This window comes from Lontra canadensis, unplaced genomic scaffold (genome assembly GCF_010015895.1).
Source record: "Lontra canadensis isolate GAN:19392208 unplaced genomic scaffold, GSC_riverotter_1.0 scaffold8, whole genome shotgun sequence".
NCBI lineage: Eukaryota > Metazoa > Chordata > Mammalia > Carnivora > Mustelidae > Lontra > Lontra canadensis.
In genome coordinates, this window is record NW_022631002.1 from 20,161,802 (window position 1) to 20,185,885 (window position 24,084).

General features: G+C 39.7%; 1 protein-coding gene across 1 annotated transcript in view; it reads left to right on the top strand.

Moving 5' to 3' along the window:
* CDH11 (cadherin 11) overlaps window positions 1-11,721 on the top strand; it is a 148,366-nt gene extending 136,645 nt beyond the window's left edge. The window contains exons 12-13 of the mRNA XM_032854311.1: window positions 6,802-7,053; window positions 8,829-11,721. Of these exons, the coding sequence (XP_032710202.1) occupies window positions 6,802-7,053; window positions 8,829-9,325 (749 nt within the window). The 3' untranslated portion in view covers window positions 9,326-11,721. The remainder of the gene's footprint in view (window positions 1-6,801; window positions 7,054-8,828) is intronic.
* Window positions 11,722-24,084: the final 12,363 nt, after the last annotated feature.

Here is a 24,084-nt window from a genome sequence, read left to right on the forward strand (position 1 = left end):
CTTCCTCTTCTGAGGAAGGAACACCACATTATTTTTTCTTCTTTTTCCTTATCTTGCATTCTAAACACTCATTCCCTGTTTGTCTCTCACTAGAACATGAGCTCTGTGGGGGCAGTGTCCCAGCACTTAAAATAGTGGCTTGACCAAATGTAAGGATTAAAATGAAAGAACGACTGGGGAGATTGGTGATTGTGCTTCAGAAATTTCAGAGATCCATTATTATTAGAGGAAAAATGACTATATTATGACATAAGCTTCAGGCTTAAAAGGACACCACCTTATAATCCCAGAATGTTCTGAGGAGTCAATAGCCCATAACCCACCTCTTCTTTCCATTCATTATTCATTATCTCACAAAGGTAAACTGGACATCTAGGGCTTGGATTCAGGAAGAGATGACCTTGAAAGGTGCTCATTTTGCACATATATAGTCAAATATGAGCCAAGTTGCAGATCAAATGAGCTCTACTACCTGATGCATTCAGAATTAACTTCGAAGTGCTCAAAAAAATGCAAAAACCAGACCAAAACAACAACAAAAAGTGTGCATGAAAAGCAGATTTGGCTGAGTAAATTGGGACATCCAAGACTCATTCACCCCATTAGACCAACTGGCATATAGCTTTTTTCCTCCCCCACCCGACTTTTTTTTTCCTAAGCTTAGAACAATTTTTTTTTTTTTTTAATGAGCAGCATCACATAGCATCCAAATATGCTTCTGGTTTGTTTGTTTGTTTGTTTTTTACTTTCATTATTTAAAGATTGCCAGATAGATTTCTATGGAATTTTTTTTTCTTCCTCTTAATTGCTTCAATATGGAAGATGCTCTATTGGCAGATCAAAATGGCAGATGTCTTTTAATGTGCTGCCATTTTCTCTGTGTAAATAATTATGTTCCTTTTCTGCCTGAATTTCATTGCAGCAGTTTGTCCATTACAACACAGCTTATCTGGGAGCTCGCTCCCTCCCCAGCCCGACAACAACAAAAAAAGATAGGTCATTTTGGTGGAACAGACATATTCTTTCAGGGTTTCCTCTGGTCGCTGATTTAACTAACTCCTGGGATTTCTCAACGCACGAAAAGACCCTAAATGTTTATATCCCACTGAATTCCTTGGTAGTTTTTCTTGTCTTAAAGCAAGAAATACTTAGGCAATATGTTTTTTTTTCCCTCCCCATCACCAAGGAGAGAATTATCCTCATACAAAAATGGAGGAAGTGTTAATTTCAAGGGAAGTGGCTAATTACAACAAAGAAAAATCTATTAATACTGACCAACAGTGCACCCTTAGATATCTCATACATTCATACACATAGTTATTTCTACGATGTTATTTATTATAATTCATGTTTTGCTGATCCCTCAGTATCAAAGATGTTAATTCAAGGATCGTGATGATCTCCTTTTAGTGTGCAGCTCCTTAATTCAGTTGCAAGACATTATAGCCATCAGAGTCTTGGGTCAGACAATTTTCTTCATTAATAAATGTATACACAAGTTATTAAGGTCATCTTTGAGCATAAGTAATACCAAAAATATAGATGCTACAAACTTGGCAAGTTTTATTTGAAATTTCTATTATTTCAGCCCCTGAGATTGAAGATGGCAAAGATGGCATCAACAATTTCAATTAAGTTTTAAATGATCACAAATCTAAATGAGTGTAAAAAAATCTAAATCACTAGGAGCACTTGGCTGGCTCAGTTGTTAGAGCATGTGACTTTCGATCTTGGGGTTGTGACTTCAAGTCCCACACTTGGGGCAGAGTTTACTTAAAAAAAATTAAATCTAAATAATTAAAATTTCCAGTGATGTCTTTTGGAATTGTGTAGCATATATACTTCTAAAAGTATTAAAGCATAAAACTCCATTGAGACTTCTGACACACATACTATGTATATACATATAAATATATATATGTATATATACAGATATAGATATATATCCACTTATATCTCACATGCATGGATATATGTTTTTCCATTATCCTGATAGAGCTATTGCCACATTTCTAGGGAAAATGGAGAGGGCCCAGAGGAAAGTAATCAAATAATGATTATTCTGCTAGCGACTACATAACTGTCTTCAAGTATGTGGGAACTATTTAAGTGGTAGATAGACCTACTTTGTCTCAGGTGTGAGCAGTAAGGGCACAGTAGGTAGATCTGGGTCAGAAATGAACAAAATAAGAGCAAGGTTTAGCTTTAATTCTCCAGATGTTTAACAGTCTCCATTTGATCAGGTTGAAAAATGGCAGAAGGACAAAGGAAACGGAGTGGCCAAATCAGGGCATCTTAAGAGCTTTAGTGAAGTTACTGAGGGGACGGATTCCCTCACCTTAGGTCAAACCTTTCTCCTGACACCATAGTGAGACCGCAATGTACTAAGCCTTTGATGTAGTGGTTTCTCTTTTTCAAATTTTTAACATGCAGGGTCTATGCCTGTATGATGCCCATTTTGCAAAATCTTGTTATCAGCCAAAAAAACAGTATTTCCAGTGTCAGAGAAAAACAACAAACCACTGCTTTCAGCATGGGGAAGATGGCACCCAGTGTGGTCTATTAATTGAGGACTGGTTACCCATCATAATTTCCTTTTTTAATGTCAGTTGTATGTGTACCTCCAATGGGCTACATCATCATCATAATCCTATGTTTGCATCCCCACACTGGTACCATGGAGACCATCATTATCAGGTACCTTTACATTTTGTTGGTGTAATGACAAAGTATGTAGGTAAAAACAGCACGTGGTTAGAGAGTCCAGGTTATAGACATGGAAATTTGAAATCTGAATTTATTTTCCATTAATAGAGACACTACAATTTGTGCATGACATATACTAGTAATGAATGACCCCATTTGCAAGGTTTTGCCTAAGTGGGGGGAAAATGAAACTGGTTGCGCGTCTGTGGCCAAGGATGGGAACACTGGGCGTCAGGATGAAACAGCGAGGTGCTTGAAAAACGTTTTCTTACCATGGGAAATACTGTGCCCAGGACTAAAAAGCGTGAACTGTGTTCTTACCTCTGGATGATGAGCCCTTCTGCGGAGGCAGTTGCATTCCAAGCTGCGATGACATTTCCAGGAATTCACTTTCCTCTCTCTGCCAATAGGTTTCTCTTCCTCATTAGTTTATTGCTCAAAGAGGATCGCTTCCAGGAAAGAATTAATATTTACTGAGCATCTCCAACAGTCTGTCGCTGTGCTGAGTACCTTTATGAATGGAATCATTTTAACATTTCAAATGATTAGTTTCCTGGGTGAGAATGGAGAAACAGGACATTTACTTAATAAGACTAAAATCAGGCAATTAATATGTAGACGACTCAAGATTCAAACCCAGGCCTGTCTGACCCCAAATACTGAGAGATTTGCTCTTTGGATGTTTTAGAAAGGAGAAGGATCTGCGAAATCTCTTGCTGGACATTTAAACATTGAGAACAAATGCCTTATTCTCCTCATCATGGGAGCCATGGTGCCAGTTTGACACTCCCCTGAAAATGTGTCCACCTGGAACCTGTTTTTACCCATGGGCCACCCTAAACCTGAGGAATGTGTATGTCCAAAGTGAGGGGACCCTCTCAAAAACAGATAGGCAGTGCTTGCTAATTTAGATGACAGAAAGTCTGTAGTCAAATTTAGGATGCACAACTGATTCCCAGAATAGCGGTTTTTGTTATTACAGCTAGTTAGTTTGTTTTTCAATTTGTTTTTCTAGATGCGTCTTCAATGAAGTTCCTGGCTTTTTTGGTTAGTAGATCAGTGATCAGAATGGACCACAAAAAAGACCATCACAGGATGGAGCACTGACTCCTCTAAAATGTCCATCCCCCCGCCCCCAAAAAGCTCAGTCTCCCCTTGGTACTGAGCCATTTGGATCTAGAGGGGAAATACTTTACTCATTCAAACAGTATCGACCACCGAAGTGCCAAGCTGGGCTGGTTAGTCACGTTTCTAGCCTACACATCTGTCTACCGTTCTCTAGTTCACCAGCTCTGGAGGATGTCAGTACTGGGTGTAAAGTTTTCTGGTAGAAGGATTTCCGTGAGCCCTGGGAGAAACATGACTTTTATTATGTTATTTGATTCCTGGGAGGCACGCTTGATATCAACCAGGGTCCTCATTTTAAAGATGAACAAGTGAGACTCCAGACAGGAGAAATGACTCATTTTAAAGCGTGCAGTTAGTGTATGCCCAAGAAGAGACACTCGGTCCATTTCTTTCTCACCTTTTAAATTCATCTTAAAATCCATATGTGAAACATGTTTGGCTAGAGGAACTTTTTAAAACATTCTCAAGATTCTACAGGTCTGCTGCTCAGAGACTGTAAATGGTTCGTTCATCTGGGTACTCCGATGAGCTCTTCTGTGATAGTTTGAATGTGTCTGAGGGGACTCGCTTGTTTGGAATATGAGACATCCTGCATTCACAGCTTGTGTCCTGCTCAGATCCTTGTTTCAGTTACTGTCATGTTTAAGCCGGCGTGCTGTGATCTGCGGGTCCAGGTTTTGTGGATGGCACACTGAAGAATAGATTTGAATTTGTGCCTTCTACATGTTTACAGAAACAAAATGGTCAGTTTACATGTCCTCCAACCCAACACCCTGGGTAACAGGGTGTGACCCAATAGATAAACTAAATAAATGATCCATTGGGGATCATATCAGAGAAGTGTATTTAACCAAGCTATTTAAGTAATTCGATCTTCCTCTTTGATTTTTAATTTTCACTTTTATTCATAGTGACATTAGTGACATCTCATATCATTAAAGTGGGAAAGATATTGTCACTTATAATTTATGACAGTCTTATCTGAACTCAAAAAATGTATGAGATGGGAAAAATAACATATTTTGAAATAATTTATTATAGATATGTAATTTTTTTTAATAATCCATAGGCATAAAACAATGGTATAGGCTGGAATAGGAGAGAAGAGTCAGGAAACTGAATTTTCAGTTAACAATCTCTTTGGCCATTTTATTTATCTGTTTTCATGACTTTCCATAGTACATATAATTTTTTTCCAGTGACAAGAACAATATATGTCAGTCATACAATATTCAGAAAATGCAGAAATGAGAGCTAGGCATTCAGCCTTGTTTTTTGTTTTTTTGTTTTTTGAGGTGTTGGCAATGAAGGGCAGGGAATCTGTCATTATACAGCTTGTCAAAGACCAGTGCATACATACAGCTTACCTTCTGCAGTAATCAGAGTATCTGCTCATCCCTAAATCAGACTGAATCTACCTTTTATATTTAATATATTTTATCTGATGGAAAATGCATTACATTTCCCTTCACCTAAAATATATCAATTTAATTTAGAGATTCTAAGATATTTCTTCCTATGACAAGAGCTAATTCAGGGTACTGTCAGTCCATTCAAAACCTGATAGCTATTGGGCAATCATGTTGGTCATAACATTCATATTGCTGTAAGTTACTGATTGTAATCACAAACAGAGGCAAACCATACTGAGGATCTCTGGGGTTGGGTGTGTGTGTGTGTGTGTGTGTAATTGGATAGAACATACTCAAAACTTCACCTGTTACGTAATTTTCCCCCAGAGCATACTGCCTGGGAAGAAATACTGTTGGTTGGTACAGATCTTCAGAAAATATGCTGATAAAGTAGTTGGGGGGCTTAGGTGACAAAAGATTGAGAAATATATGGAAAGCAACATCGGGACTTTTGGTTAAATCTTTCCCAGAATACAGTTAAGCCATTGTTCAAAAAATATTTCTTGAATGTCCAAACTAGAGAGAATGAGATGAATTCTCTACCCTCTGAAGTCCATACTCCAGGTGAGGTCAAAGTGGGTATTTCAACAGGAGATGATGGGAGAGGTCTAGAAAGGCCTCCCTGATGTGATAGCTTTTGGGTTCAATTTTGAGGCTTGAGGAGTTTACCTGTCATGCCATGAGGAAGAGCTTCCTGGTGCCATAGGGCAGTGGCTAGAAAGGCATGTGCAAAGTGTGGTATGCCTGGGAAGCAGAAGAAAGTTCTCCTGTCAGGCTGAACTGGGACATGTGGAACAGATGGGATGTGACCCTGAAGGCAACGTCAAGTCTTCAGATGAAGGAAAAAATCTAGTGATTCGCTATGTAGAGGTGGGTCGCGTTGTGTGGACCACAAAGAGAACTTGGAATTATTCTGGGCAGGAGGCACGACATGTTTAACCAGGTGGTGGATGGTGCTTGAATTTCAAAGAAACTATAAATCTGTTACCGGTTTTATAAAATATTTTCTCTTTAAAGATAAATATTTTCCTTTAGGGCTCGCAAGTGGGTTTACAGTTTGGGCAAGGTTTGCGTATGGACTGGAAATCTCTTAAACACACACACACACACAGAAACTGGCCAAAGGTTTGTCATGACGTAGGAAAGCACAACCATGAAAAAGATTTTTTTCTGTTTGTTTTTTTCTCACTGTCACTTATATATTTAATTATCTGCCATACTCACATAGGGTATGTGGTCCAAGCCCACACTTCACTGTGGTATCTGATGAAAGTGACACCCAAACAGAAAACAGTGTGGTGAGCTTCCCAGTGGGGGCCTTTGTAGCTACGAAATAAAAAAGAGCCAATTTGTAAACTTGGTTCCAAAATACGGAGACACTATTCTGCAATGTCAGATGACTGTGGCTTCCACAGATACGTAGATTAAAGATTCTTGTTGTTGACCTTGGTGACCAGAAAGAGCACCCCCTCCTCTCCCAAGCCGAATGCACAGATATTCATGCCATGATTCCGGGGCCCCGCTCTGAGAGGAAATGTCTCTGCTCTCCCAACAGACAACACCGCAGGGGTGTACGCCCGGCGTGGAGGCTTCAGTCGGCAGAAGCAGGATCTGTACCTCCTGCCCATCGTGATCAGCGATGGTGGAATCCCACCCATGAGTAGCACCAACACCCTCACCATCAAGGTGTGCGGGTGTGACGTGAACGGTGCGCTGCTCTCCTGCAATGCCGAGGCCTACATCCTGAACGCTGGCCTGAGTACGGGGGCGCTGATCGCCATCCTTGCCTGCATCGTCATTCTCCTGGGTAAGGGGGCTCCGCTGGCACCTGCGGGAAGGGTTTGGCAATCGGATGCCCATCCTTGAAACGTGTATTTCTGGGGTGCAGGCTGGTTATGCTGGATATGCCGTATCCCGTGGCTACAGCTGGGGACATGGCAAAGGTGGGGCCTGCTCTGGTGCACTTTATGGTACGGGAGCGACAGGGAGGAGACCGGGCGAGCATTCTGAGCAGAGTCGGGGGACGCTTATGATGAGCATATTGCCGACGTCACGGGACTGCGGAGCAGCAGCCGTCTGGGGGTGTTGCAGGGGACATCTGACAAGGTTTTGCAGAAAAGGAAATTAGGCAGAGGGCGGGTGTATGAGCAATAGTTTGCCTTAGAAGAGGAAAGAGAAGAGTTAGGAACAGAAGAAATAATCATGAGGCCAAAGATATGGCATGAAGGACTCAAGGAACTGGACGAAGGTTGGCCTGGCCAGGCTGGAACTTGACTCCTCCTCTGATTAGCAAAGGCAATGTCTGGTTGCGAGCCTCGGCTTATGGGGACCCCTGGGAGGCTTTTCCTACACTGAACATCTCACCTCTGTAAGAACGGCAGTGTGCTTATGCCGGTAACACTTACCACTGCTGGGCTTCAGGAAGAGATCACGTAGGAGAAAAATCAGCTTTCAAACCCAAGGATTTCTGGGTTTGAAATTTTAAATTCATGCTTGTCCCATGATGTCTGGTCCTCCATTGAATGAGTTGGGCGGAGGGCACCCAGCTGCAAAGAGAAGAGCCAGTGAGTTTAGGTCAACCAAGAGTTCTTGAGAATTATCTGGGTACTGGGGCACTGTGTCCAGCCCTGGGGGAGAAAGGGAGCTCTCATTCTTGCATCTCCCAGTGATGGTGGACCCAGAGGGGCTCTCGGACCCCTTGCCAGGTTCAGGCACAAACGTTTTCTTTAGTCTAGACAAAGTAAAGTGTAGGAGAGGGTTCTCATGGAATATTGTAGAAGCCTCTTGTGGGGAGATGGAGGATGAAGAATTAAGCAGTGTCTCAGCTTTCCTTTAAGTGTGGTTCTGTCCACTCATCCTAGGTTGCCTGAGTGTCCTGGAATCGCCTCTCTCAAGGGGGAGATAGAGCTGCTTCCTCTGGGGTTCAGCGGATGCTACTTTCCTGTGTTTAAATAAATAGAGGAGATTTGTCTCCTGGGGGTCATTATAAACTTCCCTTCTTCTCTACAGTGGTTTGAAGAGAATCCAACCACAGTTATGATAAGATTTCTTGCTAAGGTAGAGTAGGATCACTGCTCCTCCCTGCTCCTCCAAACCCCCAGCCCTCTGGGCAGGGAGGAGCATCCCTTCCCAGGGAAAGGTAGGACCTGAGGTCTCGGAACACCCTAATTCTTAAGTTTGGAGAAACAGCTGTCTTCCCTTGAAAAAAGAAACCAACATAAGCCATTTTTAAGAGGCTGCAAACCAGTCTATTTAGAATCTTCCTAATTCTTGGAAGGATGGCTTCCAAATAATGTCAGATTCATTTGTAAAAAGCTCAAAATAGTTCCAACTTGCCGGCTTGTTTGGATATCGTATTTTCCTGGCAGCGGTTTGCAGAGGAAGAGCCAGGTGCAGGGCGGTTTTACACATCTTTGGGGATTCCAGGTAACACTCTCATTTCGTAGACTTGCAGACTGGTACCTGTTCTGAGCATGTGCATATCATGCCTTACGGTAAGCAGAGTCCTCCTCGGCAACGGTGGGAGGAAATCACAGAATACTGGGCTTAACCCGTGCTCACTTTCTTATGCTTTCCTTGTAGTCATCGTAGTGTTGTTTGTGACCCTGAGAAGGCAAAAGAAAGAGCCACTCATCGTCTTTGAGGAAGAAGATGTCCGTGAGAACATCATTACCTACGATGACGAAGGAGGTGGGGAAGAAGACACAGAAGCCTTTGACATCGCCACCCTCCAGAATCCAGACGGGATCAATGGATTTATCCCTCGCAAAGACATAAAACCCGAGTATCAGTACATGCCTAGACCTGGGCTCCGGCCAGCACCCAACAGCGTGGACGTCGATGACTTCATCAACACGAGAATCCAGGAGGCAGATAACGACCCGACTGCCCCTCCTTATGATTCCATCCAAATCTATGGTTATGAAGGCAGGGGCTCGGTGGCTGGGTCCCTCAGCTCCTTAGAATCTGCCACCACAGATTCAGACTTGGACTATGACTACCTACAGAACTGGGGACCTCGTTTTAAGAAACTAGCAGACTTGTATGGTTCCAAAGACACTTTTGATGACGACTCTTAACAATAATGATACAAATTTGGCCTTAAGAACTGTGTCTGGCGTTCTGAAGAATCTAGAAGATATGTAAACAGGTATTTTTTTAAATCAAGGAAAGGCTCATTTAAAACAAGCAAAGTTTTACAGAGAGGATACGTTTAATAAAACTGCAAGGACATCAAAGTGGTAAATACTGTGAAGTACCTTTTCTCGCAAAAAGGCAAATATTGAAGTTGTTTATCAACTTCTCTAAAGAAAACCACTTGGCGTACAAAATATTTAAGTGAAGGAGAAGTCTAACGTGAACTTACAATGAAGGGAAATTGTTTATGTGTTATGAACATCTAAGTCTTTCTTTCTTCTTTTTTTTTTTACTTGTCAAAGAAGCTTCCACAAAATTAGAAAGGACAACAGTTCTGAGCTGTAATTTCGCCTTAAACTATGGACACTCTATATGTAGTGCATTTTTAAACTTGAAATATATAATATTCAGCCAGCTTAAACCCATACAATGTATGTACAATACAATGTACAATTATGTCTCTTGAGCATCAATCTTGTTACTGCTGATTCTTGTAAATCTTTTTGCTTCTACTTTCATCTTAAACTAATACGTGCCAGATATAACTGTCTTGTTTCAGTGAGAGGCTCCCTATTTCTATGCCATTTTTAATGTATCTATTTGTACAATTTTAAAGTTCTTATTTTAGTATACATACAAATATCAGTATTCTGACATGTAAGAAATGTTACGGCATCACACTTATATTTTATGAACATTGTACTGTTGCTTTAATATGAGCTTCAATATAAGAAGCAACCTTTGAAATAAAAACAGATTCTTTTTTAATTCTGGGTTTCATTCTTAACACTGAAAAATTTAAGTATTTCTAATGACCCATTTATATTTCTAATTTAAGATAATTGTGATCTTTTCATAACCCTATTTATGAGCTGTTGTAGTCTGCTGTTTTTATGGTTTATTTAAAATCAAATCTGTTTTGCAAATGCTTTTTTTTTTTTTTTTTTCAGACAAGATTCTGTAATACCGTGTAAAGCTTTCTTGTACATTCTCACTGTTAGCTTCCTGGCTTTCCTCCACATACATCTTCTGAAAAAGAAGGATGCTAAAGATCTAGGTCAGTCTCTGATTTTGCAATACTTGGTGTATAATAGGCGTTTATCTTGCATATCAGTAATTCAGTGGCTGTAAGAGATGAATCCATGAGGGACCGAACTGATTGGAACTCAAAACTTCCAAGATACAGGTTTTATGCCCCACACTGAGCATTTGGTAGTTGAGGGAGTGAAGAGTCAAAAATATAAATCCAGTCAGACATCTGATGTTATTCTATTTTTCCCTACTTTGATTTTGCCAGGCTATGAAAATGACTCTGACACTTGAAACTGCTTATTTTTTTCTCCTATGAATGTAACTTGTCGTAAAATAATGTGGCATTTTAAATTTTGATAAAAAAAAAAAAGAGCAATTCATATCCAAATCTTTATTTAAAAATATGCTTTGGGCAATCAGCTCAGAACGAAGGCAGGGACCATGGTGGATTCTGAAGGTCAGTTCCAGTTTGCCTACTATCTCCGGAAGTCCCATCTAGCTGCCTGGGAACGGGACTTCCACGAAAGACATTTCACCTGTTCAGCTGGGCCAAAGGTCAAAATGTAGCAATACTCGGGGAAAGATCACACAAAGTCATGCTACAAGTGTTCTCCCTCTTTCCCCTAGACACAGGGCACATGCTTTCTCCTGGATTGCAGACAATTTTTAGATTTATCTCTCTCTCTTTTTTTTAAACTTTATTGTGAAAGTTTGTTTCAAGCATTTCCTAATATCCTGCTACATCCTATTTTTTATGACTCAGTGAAAATGCATAAAAAGAGAAATGTTTTTATGAAGTGCTCACTTTCATTTTCCTTTGCATTTAAATCAAATTGTCTGAACCCTTTAGTGGAATAAATTCTGTGGACAATGTCACTTTGGAATCTTTCATTTCAATGAAGGATTGCACATTCTCGATACTTTCGTAATTGCAGGTTTTATTCATTTTTTTATATAGTTTTTGTAACCCAAAGAATATTTTGCTAGATTTGCACAGATCTCCAATTGAATTTGAAATAAAGAAATAATTCAGAAGGAATATGAATAGCACTTAAACAAGAATACAGCTGTAAGTAACCCTGTCACCACGGATGATCCTTTTTGTCTAGGAATGTATTTAGATTAGATTTGACAACTACGTTTTTACATTTTTATGTTTAAGTTAAAAAAAAAAGTTGTCTAATTTTCAACAGTTAAAAAACTTGTTTTCCTTTTTTTTTTTCCTTTTTATCTTCTCTTTTTTACTTTAAGCCTCTATTGTTTGTAGAACCCTCTTAGAAGCTTGGAAATAAAATGTCTTTCCCGACTAGTGGAGTCCTCTTTCATTTGGAACATATTGCCTTAAAAGTAATCTTCATTTAAGTGGTTCTTCCTTATTTCGATATAGAGTAATTACTGCTTTATGACATCGATTCAGCTAAAGAAGGAACACTGCTCTGTTCTTCTTGTCCTTGAGCAGTGGCTTTTGTTTACATTCATCATCCATCCATCCATCCATTCAAACATCCATATCTTACTTGGTAGACCCCACTAGTGACTTTGGGATGCCCAAAGAATTTTGCTACTTTCCTTGATACCTTTTGGTCTTCTCAACCCTGCTCCAAAGTATCTATCCTGTTGTCTTGTAATCACCTATGCATCTCTGCACCCACCCACCTTCCCAGACAGTGCAACAGGACACCTTCTCTCCCTGAAGGCTGTGGGAACAAAATATATAAGAGATACAATGGGAGATGGTAAGATGCTGAGGAAGGTAGGTCAGTTGCAGCAGTTTTGGACAGATCTTGCATTTAGCCAAATTATATCTCATAGGCCAGTGTCCTGGGGATGGTGGAGAGGATAAGAGACAGATGATCTACATGGCTTGGAGAAACTGACTAATGATATACATTCACCGTGCCCAGAGAGTATCACTCTGCACAGCAGGTGGGATCTGGTCCAAAATATTTTCAGTTGTTCCCAGGTAATTGTGAGTATCATTCACCTCTTTTTGAGAGCCTCTGTAGGATAATGGCAAGTAGAAAGTAGGAGGTGAACTGGGATCTCTGAGCACAGGAGTGGCCAAATCTATGTGGCAGGCAGTATGGGGGACAGATTAGAAACATTTATACCTACAGATAGTCCAAGATGGTTTTTATGAAAGCTAAGATATAATGAGGGCTTAAAATAATTCAGTAAATAGGGGATGGAAAAGAGGTGAGTCTTCTGTACTTCTGCACTGTCATTAGCCTGGTCTAGACCATCCTCACCTCTGACCCAGAAGGACTAAGAAGCCATTCTTTCTGACTTCTGGCTTCTCCACAAAGAAGCCAGAAGGATACTAACATACAAGTCAGATCACATGAGTCCATAACCAAAACCTCTTCACTGGCTTCCCATAGTCTTTGAATAAATTCCAATTCCCGTACTCTGTTGCTTTACATAACTAGGACCTGCAAACTTGTCCAACTTTATCTCCTCCAATTTTCCTTCTAGTGCACTGTGCTCCAACCACACTAGCTATCCATCAGTTCCTCATACAGCCCAAATGGACCCCCTTTCCAAGCAAAGTAGGCCACACTTTGTTGGTTTCCTTTGTATCAACTGCAACTCTTTCAACTTAGTTACCACCTTTTCCTGTGTGTGGGGGTCTGACTGTCACTGCAGAGTGTAAGCTCCAAGGGGGCAGGGATCATGCTTTCTTACCACATGCCAAGTTCTTTGCATGGTGCCTGAAACACCATAGGTATGCAAGCAATATTTCCTGAATGGATGACGGCACATCAATAAGGCAGACTATCTAAATGTGAGGGTTGATTGGAGAATGCCAGTATGATTTTAAGTTTCTTTATCTGAGAAATGGAGTGAATGGTGATCTTGGTGTCTGTGGTAATGAATCCAAGAGGAGAAGTGGGTTTGTGGGAAAAAAGTTGAATTAAGTTTGGGCTGGACTTGTAAACTGGAGGTGCTTGTATGACAGATAGGACTGTCAAATACGTCATCAGAAATTAGGATTTGCTGCTAGCTCCCTACACAGGTGGGTTGGGCATGTAGAGTAGAAGTCATCAGAGGGCCCTGAAAGTCTCTGGAGTGACCATATTTCTAACTGGGGTTCATTATTCTCTGCCCACTGAAAGGCGTATTTCGATGGTGAAGTAAGTCAGTCCCTCTGGGGTGGGCAAGTAATGCTCACTTTAGTTTTAATAATATGGATAATTAGTAAGCATAAACCTTACCCATGTATGTCAAATGCTTTGAAAAATAAGAAGGGCACATTAATTAATTCGATAATTCTTTTCTTCAATTAGTGAGGCTTTTTTTGAGCTCTTTCTGTGTGGGAGAGCACATACTAGATGTGAAAAACCAATCTCATTCCTGTGAGAAGGCAAAGTATGGGCTATATTGGCAGAGATGGTGAATGAGAGGCTAAGTGTCTCTCCCAAGCATCACAGGAAGTGGTTGTCAAACTGGATGGGAATGGTTCCCATTTCCTCCACCTCACTCCAGCGGTTTATCCTTAAACTTAGGTTAAAAAGCCAACAACGACATTATTCTTCATCATCAATGATGGGGCTAAGACAGTGGCGGTAAAGATGGGATGCACACTTCCTCCCCCCATGGGTTTGGCTTCTTACTTCGAACAGCCGTCAGCTACAGCGCTAGACAACAGGATCTAGTCAGACCTCTCATTGCCTAACCCGCCTTCTGGATCCAAACCAATAGATGGGACAAGACCACGCATTGTTTCAGCTGGGTTCTGCATGTTTCTATAATGCGAATGTTGAAAATCAAATATATATATATGTTAAAAAAATGATTAGGCATTTTATAGCTGTTTGTATTATGCTCCACACAGAAATTTGATATTTTATCCTATGGAATTAAAATTGCATGTTTTTTGGTTTTTGTTTTTTTAAATCAATGTCAGGAGTCTTCATCAGGTCCCAATGGCCTAGGAGTGAGAATTGATTGTTTAATCTTGCAGACTAACTCAACTAATCAGTTTTTTAATGATCACAGGCTACCATCTCCAAAGGGACTTCTTTCTTTATTTTAGGTGTCCATACATTTTAAACATGATTTTCTAGTTCTTTGTCACTTTAATCAACTAACTAATTAACACTACTTGGTTAACTGTCACAGGCTCACAGAGGCAATGCTCCCCTCACACCACTCAGAGCTCGAATCTTTAGCTCAACAGTGAAAGCAACATACCTCTTGTTGGGTGTGGCATTCAATACAGGCCTGTGCATAAAATGGCTCCAACTCTGACTAGCTGTGTGACTTGAGACAGGCATCTTGACCTCTCTGAACTTCATTTTCCACAAATATGCAATGCAAATAATTTCCACATTGCCAAGTTGGGGCAAAGGATCAATGAACTCCTGTTTCTAGAGCCACTACCAGTTCCTAGAACAGGGGAAAAATAATAGAAGGAAGTGATTTTAATTTTAGTGTCCACATATCTTTTCCCTGTTCCAGATTTCAGGATGAAGTAAGGGAAGAATTTACCAGCTCCTACTTCCCACTTCCTCTTAAAAATCAATTTACTCTCTCGTCTCTCTCCTGAGCCAGTAATAGAACATAACTTAGCACCTGGTAGTTCAGTTGAGGCAGAGAACGAGCAAGTTTTCTACCACCAAACAAATTTTTTTTTAAAATGACTAATTATCAGATCAATGAATTCACTTCTGTTTGATTGCAATATGCAGCATAAAACTGGCAAAGCAACAAGTAAAATAGCTTTTAAATATTTTATTAGAAGACAATAAGTAAATTCACATGATTATGAATTGTATTTAATTGGATAGAAATTATGTATCATATGGTATTTGAAATTTGGATGAGCTTACCAAGAGTTGCAAAAACTGACATTTCTAATATGAGGAATTTCATATTTGATATATTTTTGCTCATTTGTTAAAACAACGGTGCTCCTTTTTTATAGACATAACTCTCTGAAAATATTTAGATTCAAAGACATATTATTTCATTAGAATAGTTTTTTTTCATAACAACTCTGATGAATTTAATTTAACCACAATTTTTACTTCATTTAACACTCAGAAAATTGGAAATTATTTGATGCTATAATAAATTTCTCCTTTTTTGAGGCTTTTTTTTTTTTTTCCAAACACTAACTGGCATATGGAAAAAATAATAGTGCTTGGAAGTACAATTTTCAAATAACTTTCTGTTATGAATTAGTAATGAGATGGTCAGTTTGATAATGCTGACCTAGCAAACTAGATTAGCCCTCCTGTGGGGCACCCACTTTTCTCTCCTACATTTTGGATTTTCAGCACAGAAAAGGCACTAAGTAATATTAGGGGCAGAAATATAGTGAAGGATGGATAAAGAAATAAATTATTCCTTTCATAGTCTAGGTTTTATAGAATTCTAAACTTCTAGAAATAGATAAGAGAATTTGTCTGGGTATCCCTCCTTGCTCCCCACGGTCATGTTTTGATAGTATCATTATAAGGATTTGGAGTTAGATTTTATGTGACTTAATATTCCTCCCAGGATAATCACCCAACACACAACTCAGATCCATCGGTCCCACATACTGAATGGACAGAAGTGCTGTAAGGTGATATAACTGACCTGCTAGCCCTGAAAACATTTGCTCAGTTTCTGTGGGTCTCATTTTCTTTATACGATGGGGATATGTCATCTCTGTCTGGCATGGTTCCAAGAATTCCAGAAAAGGATGACCGAAATGTACAAGTTGCTGCACAAATGAATGTTTTTATTGTTGTTGTATTTGGACTTTTTCCTACTGTCCACTGGCTCTTTCCAGCATCTGTAAATGCTTCCAGAGTTAACCTCAGATCCAGAAGCAAATTTAAAGGACTCTGGATTCTCTTCAGAAGAATGGATCTGTTGGCCCGGAGTAGGCTTTAAAATAGGGACTGCATCTTGGTGTGAAGGGATTATGGCCCCAGGGGTTCTCCGTACCAGCAGGGAAATAATGACTTCTAGGCCCAGGTCATGAGGACTCTTGATCCCAGCAGTCCACTTCCGGGGTGGAATGTGCATTTCTGCATTTCTGATGGTTGGAAGAAATGGTTTTAAAGCGACATTGAATGGCAATACGTTTTAAAGGGAGAAAGGTGTTCCCTTTTAATCTACTAACTAGATAATCTGCGCATAATTCTCCCTCTGTCTGGAATCCACTTCCCCCTAAGGTGGCTCATTCCAGCCTCCTATTCCCTGTCCGCCTTATTGCCCGTCTGTCATTCTCCACAGAATGATGAAGACTGCCTACTTTGACCAAACTTTAATCAGGCCCCTCTGAGTCCTCTGTCCCTATAGACCTGAACTTGGCCATTCTTCTGTCTTTGACAATCTGTTTCGAATGAGAATCCTGCTAAGTCATTGTAGTAAAAATTCCCTACCCTTAGTATCTGACTACTCTCATTCTTAATTACCCTAGTCTAACTTCAGCAAGAATCCTGTTGAGGAGGTCTATCAAGAATCCACCTTACTGGGGCGCCTGGGTGGCTCAGTGGGTTAGAGCCTCTGCCTTTGGCTCGGGTCATGATCTCAGGGTCCTGGGATCGAGCCCCACATTGGGCTCTGCTCAGCAAGGAGCCTGCTTCCCCCTCTCTGGCTGCCTCTCTGCCTACTTGTGATCCCCATCTGTCAAATAAATAAATAAAATCTTAAAAAAAGAAAAATCCCTCCTTACTTAGATGTTTCCTCTCAGTAATTTTCTATCCACTGATTCCCCGTCTGCTTCTGTGATGTAAATCCCCACTTGCCCCTGTCTAAACTGGATTTGAGTCCCTGCTCTCTCCCGTACTAGAAAACCCCACTGTAGTAGCCCTACTTGAATAAAGTGTGCCTTACCATCTTTAATAAGTGTCATGGATAATTTTTTCTTTAATAAGAGCACATATTATTTTCTGATATTTTTATCTTCTCAATGCATTGTTTACTTTCAGTAAATGTATTTACTCTCTAGAATGTAAGCTTCATGGGGAGCAAAGACTTTTTCATTTTTACTGTGTATCCTGGAGGCTAGAATAGAGCCTGCTATGTTGTGAATATTCAATAAATAATTGTTGACTTCTTAGGGGTGTTGGTTAAATTTTTATTGCTTGATCTAATGGAGCAAGGGCTAGTTTAAAGTTGTGTATTTACTTTTTGGAAAGGGAAATAAAATCTCAAGATTAAAGTTTTCAGCAGCAAATCTGTAGCTAGAATTTAATAAAATGGTTTTCCTTCCATGTTTTTATTGAGCAGTTACCTTCTGTACTATGGAGAGTTTTCTACTCATAGCAACAACACAATGTTTCCTTTTAAAATTGTGATACTGCAATTTATAATGAGAAATATTATGTTTAATCTTCTTCCCCTTTCTGGCAGCACTCCTAAAACCCTTTGGATTTCTTAATTGATGAAAACAACCAGGATGGCTTGTTCAGTTAATGAGATGACTTTTGGACCCCACTTAAGGATGAAGGCTAATTGTCAAGAGAACCAGCCATTGGATTAGAGGGTTGGAACTTTAAGGATCCCTACCCAGACCTCTAAGGAGGGGAGAAGGGCTGGAAATGGAATCAATCACCAATAGTCAATGGCATAATCATGCCTTTATAATGAAGTCTCCATAAAAAACAAAAGGACAGGATTCAGGGAACTTCCAGGTTGGTGAACACATGTGGATTTGGGCATTCAGGGAGTGCCATTCAGGAGTGGCCATTCAGGGAGAACATGGAATTCCTGAGCCTTTTCCCCAGACCTTGCCTTATGCATCTCTTACATCTGGCTGTTCCTGAGTTCTATCCTTTTATAATAAACCAGTAATCTAGTAAGTAAAATATGTTTTCTGCATTCTGTAAGCTGCTCTAGCATGGTCATGGAACCACGGAGGAGGATTGCTGTAACTTCTGATCTATAGCCAATCAATCAGAAACACAGGTGACAACCTGGGTTTGTGGCTGACATCTGGAGTTGGCAGCATGGAGTGGGGACACTCTCACTGATCTGAGGCCTTAATGTGTGGAATCTGACACTGTCTCGAGGTCAAAATTGTGTCAGCATTGAGTAAGACATTCAGCTGCTGTCTATAGGTTGTTTGTTGATGGGGTAATCTTCCTGTTCCCCATATTAGAATTGTCTACAGAAATATTTAAAAGTACACCCATTTAGTTTAAAAAAACCAAACAAACAAGCTACTTAAGATAAATAGAGATTACATAAATAGCACATCTGTTAGTCAGGTATGCTGAATGGGCAGAGGATGGGTGGTGAAAGGCAATGTTGAATTCACTGGTAGCCTGGGTGTTTGGACAAAGAAGATGGCGTCTGGTCAACCCATTTTATGAATGAGAGCACTGAGGTTCTGGAAGATAAGTTAACTTGCTTCTAGAATCAGAGCACCTAGAAGAGGATCTGGAAAGAAAGTGAACTTCTCAGACTTGTGACCTAACTCTCAGTCCTAGGAAAACAACTCCAAAGTGATACCAGCCATCAAGTCATTTCTTACTGAAGGAAAGAAATGCCCAGATACAAAAATGATCTTTCTTGTATACCCACCATTGCTCCACGTAATGTCACTTCCTTGGAAAGCTTTTCAGTGATCAGCTTATATAAAATGATGAGTCTTTGTTACTGAGACCCTTTTTTGGCTATTTATCTCATTTTTTCCCTTTCGTTACACTTACAACTACTCAACATAATGAATGCTCGTGTATGCGTTTATTGTTTGTGCCCACCGCCCAACTGTCATGAAAGTCCAAATGAAGGCAGTGGCTTTGTGCTGTCCAGCTCTGTATACCGGGAATCCAGAACAGTGCCTGGCATATACTTATTGATATGTTAAATAATTGTTGAATGAGCCAATAAAAAATGATAAGCATTATCAACACTAGGCTTTTAATTTGAAGTTTTGGGTGAGCTTTTTCATCAGTTCCTTCTTTCAGTCCTATTTATTAATAGCAATGACGCCAATCAAATGAGGATCAGAAAGGATATAACCACATCACTCCTTTAACACAGGGACTTCAGATACTGCTGGGTAGTAGTTGATCGGCAATTGTTAACCCCATTAACCCCATATGAGGGTTGCCCTCTAGATCTTCTAGCATCTGAAAAGCCGCAGCATCAAAAGCTATGCATCCCCAGTGCCAAAAAAGAGACTCTAAATGAAGGGACTATAGCCCTATGTGAGTTGTACAAAGGGATCTTCAGGCTGGTTTTGCTCAGGGCACCAATGTCTAAATGAAACAATGTGTCAAAATCTCATTCTAATGACCCACAAGGACTTGGAAAGCTTTGCCGTGAAGTGAGTTTCTAGTTAATGAGGTGGGTTTTTGTTTTAACTATGATAGATTATTAGACCCAGACTAGTTGGGGGAAAGGAAGCTACAATAGTTGTTAGTCATTCTGCTAAATACTTAACATCTGCTCTTACCTGTAATTGTGTGTAACACGCACACGATTCTCACTCTCAGAGATCAAATGGACAATTTATTGGCAGCCTATTCTGTTCTAGAAATTGGAGCTATTTAATATTCAGAGTGATTCTCTTTCAATTGTTCTACATTATGGACAAAACTCCAAATAGACAGTATACTTTAGCTATCACTGATTATGTGGGATTTTTTTTTCTTAATTTCCTGCAAGATGACTGAAGTCCTAAAGACCCAAATATATCCTAGCCATTCTGTGTTTCTTTGTTTGCTTATTAGAAACAAGTAGAAGCAGGGCACTCATGTAGGGTATTACTACCAACCATGGTGAGCACGTGTCCTGGTTCTTCCCAAGACAGTCCTGGTGTTTGTAGTTGTACAGTAATTTTGAACAGTGCCCCCTTTCGTTTTCCAAAATGACCCACTACGGATAATCATTTTTATGGTCCTCCTACCAATAATTTTGTCCCAGTGTGTTGAAGTGTGATAGGTTTCCAAAGGTCTAGAGTGATTTTTTCCCACAAATGCAGAAAAGTGATTAGCTACTCTAGAAAGGAAAGAAAAGGAACATAAGCCTTGATCTTATTCATCTTATAGAAATATTCCAGCCTATCAACTTCTCTTTGTAGGGTTAAATTTTAAGACTGATTTAAAAAACATAAACTTAACCCTCTTCCCTAGGATATAAAAATACTAGGGGGAAAAACATTGGATTCATATTGTTTATACAGTTTTATGCTTCCTGTATTTAACACAGAAGGAGTATTCAATATCAACAAAAGGGTTTTCAAAAAAATACTTAAATTTCTACACAATATTACATTAAATGGATGAATCACCACTTATTTGTACACTATATTAACAATACTTATTAAACACCTTATTACAACCTGAGCACTCATCATGGTCCAGAGAAAACAATAACAGCAAAATAGACCAAGTCCCTGCCTTCACATGGATTAAGTTCTACTGGGGATGATCAGGTGATAATTAAATACTAACACAGGCATATAACTTGATAGGAAACTTGATAGGACTTGCTTTCTCCAAGTAATAAATGTTCTTCTGGCTTTACAGTTTTGGCTATTCTTGATAACGTCTTGCCCTTATCCAAGACCAAGTGATTCAGAGTAGAATGGTAGTTACACATCTGTATATATATTTTAAAGCAGCACCTTATCTAGCAGTATCCGAGCTAGACGTAAAAGGAAAAAATAGTAATGCTGACTGTATTTTAAAAGTTGATGTTTTTATCATCATGCATTTTTTGCATTAATTTTTATTTTCTCAACAAATTTGGATTCAACTTTATTTATCTTGGTAATTGAGTTTTTGGTGCTCCCTAAATTTTGCACCAAAGGCCAGTGTCTCAGGGGCCATTCCTCACCCCTGGAATTCTAATACCTTCGTGATAAAGGCTGAGCAACCTGCTCTAGTGACTGGTCTAGGCCAACACATCTCAAATTTACATGTTCATGTGAATCAATTTGTAAAGTGATTCAGTAGGGCCGCAGTGAAGCTGGAGGTGATGTATCTGTAACAAGCTCCTAGGTGATGCTGTTGTTTCTGGTGTATAGACCACATCTGAGTGATAAGGTTCTCAGCTATTCCGAAAGGTATAAGATAAAACATATGTCATATGCACACAGAACCAGAGTGAATGCTATCCGACTGACGGCAATCCCCTTCCACATGGAGTAAAGGTAAAGTGGATAAGGGAGCTCTCTGCGGTGAGTCATTTCATAACCCCCAGGACTCCCCATTAAGTAAATTGAGATGTGAAAAGCCAGTAGCTCTATGTCCAACACTCCACTGGCCATTACTATTGATCAGGGTATGATATCATTCCTGCCAGAAGGTGACCCAAATGCAGTTGCTTGGAAATACCATTGGCTGCCTGCCTTACTTTATATCCTGTTAAAATATTTCCTTCAGGTCCCCAGTCAAGCCCACCACTTTGGAATGAAAAAGTTCCTCTCAGGTAGCTGTCAGACAGGCAGGACACCCCACCTAGAGGAAATACCGTCTTAACTCGGTTGCGTTGGTGTGATTCCTTTAGCCCAGGGTGGGTCGAGCTGCAACCTCCAATTCTGACTGGGAAAGGGTATAGGTTTATATCTGAGACCACATCGTTAGTCCTGCAAGAAGTATTATTTTCCTTTTTTTCTTTTAAATCTATCTAATCTCTGCGAGGTATGTTCATTCTGCCAAAGTGGAGTAACAGAACCCCAGCCATGGTTACCCATGAATTTCCCTCTCAGGGTTGCACTGGAATCCAGAAGCCTTCTGTAAAATGGGGCAATGACCTTTGATTTCCTCCTCTATGTAGTTTCAACAAACATCTTGCTTGTGCAAGCCACACTGGTCTGAGGAACTGGGAGTCCTGACTCTCTAGAATATAGAACACATCTAATGTCTAGGGTCTCATTTCTTCACTCACCCCATCTCCTCTGACATATATCCAATTCCTTGGGGTCATGCCAAAGGATAACCTGTGGGTCAGCGTGGTCAGATGGACATCACACCTTCTCGTATTAGTTGAGAATGGAGGCGAAACGTTGAATGTCTCCCTGTCAGCTGTTATTATTTCTACATTGGGTTCAATCTTTTATACAACAGTTTGAAATAATATTTGGCTTTAGGCTATGTCTGCTTTCTCCTGGGCATATCTCCTTGAGGCCAGTAGCACAAAACATTTTGGCAGCCTCTTTAAAATACAATAGAGTGGGACAGAAATTATAAGGAGAAATCAAGTCTGAATAATATTTAGCAAAAATATTCTACTGTATCATTCTGGTGATGGGAGGGGGCAGAAAATAAGCATGATAAATCAGTAAATCCATATATATATCTATGTGTGTATATATATATATATAGTTATAGTTATAGTTATAGTTATGGCTAAAGCTATATAGCGTTATAGAGTGATAAGTGGTAAAGAGAAAAAAATAAACTAGGGTCAGTGGAAAGAAATTTTCAGGTGGAAGAGAAGATGCTCAAATTTTATATAGTCTGGCTGGAAAAAGCCTCGATGAGAAGGTGGTATTTGAGGAAAACCCTGAAGGGCTGAGGAGCTAGTCACACAGACATCTGGTATAAAAGTATTTCAAGTAGTGGGAATAGCAAGAACAAAGGTAACTGAACCAGAAAGGCAAAAGATAGAGAAGGGAAAATATTGATGTGAAATAGGGCAAATAAAGATATCATATATTCAATATCCAAACAACTCACATAAATCGATAAGATACTAATAGATACTTGAGTAAAGTTTATGAACAAACCACAAAAGAAGGAAATGTATCTAACGAAACATAAAAATCATGTATGTATCTCCAATTAGTAATCAAATAATTATACCCTAATCTAAAGTAGCGTTTAAACTGCTCTATTTCAGTGAAAACAAGATAAAAACAGAAAATGTTAAAATTAGAATAATAATACTGGTGAGAATTCACAGAAATAAATACCTTAATGTTTGACAATGAAAGTGTAAATTGTTACACCTCTTTGGAAAATTAACTTGGCAAATTTCTTCATGAGCCAAATTGTCATAAGCGGGAATTCTACCTCTGAAAATCTACCCGGAAATGTCACCCAAATATGGAAAAATAGATGTTTGTATACATTCACAAGAGTGGACATTGGTATCAGAAGCAAATTAAATGTCCAGCATCATGCTATGAGCTCAGTAATTGTGACACGTTCTTTCAATGAGGTAATACGTAGCTATTAAACCTGTTGATTCAAAAGTGATTCAGTGACATGGTGACATGACAGATGGTCTTGACATGTTAAACATCAGTTTATAGCATTATACATGTATATTGATTAGAGTTTAAGCTTTAAATCATCTTCACATGTATGTGTGTTCCTGTGTTTGTGTTTTATTCCTCGTCAACGTGGAAGAAATGATGGCCTGTCTACAGTCAGAGTTGTTCAGAAAAACTGAACCAACAGGACTAGATACACACACACAGAGAGAGAGAGAGAGAGAGAAGAGAGATTTGTTGGCTTGCATGTCTAGGCTTGGCAAGTCTAAAATCTACAGGGCAGACTGGCAGACTGGACACCCAGGGAACAATTTCAGTTTGAATCCAAAGGCAGTCTGCTTGCAGAATTCCCTCTTCTTCTAGAAACATCAGTCTTTTTCTATTTAGTTCCTCAACTGATTGGACTAGGCCCACCACATAGTGGAGGGCAATGTGCCTTGCTGAAAGTTTACTGATTTCAATGTGAATCTCAGCTTGCCTGGGTGGTTCAGTTGGTTA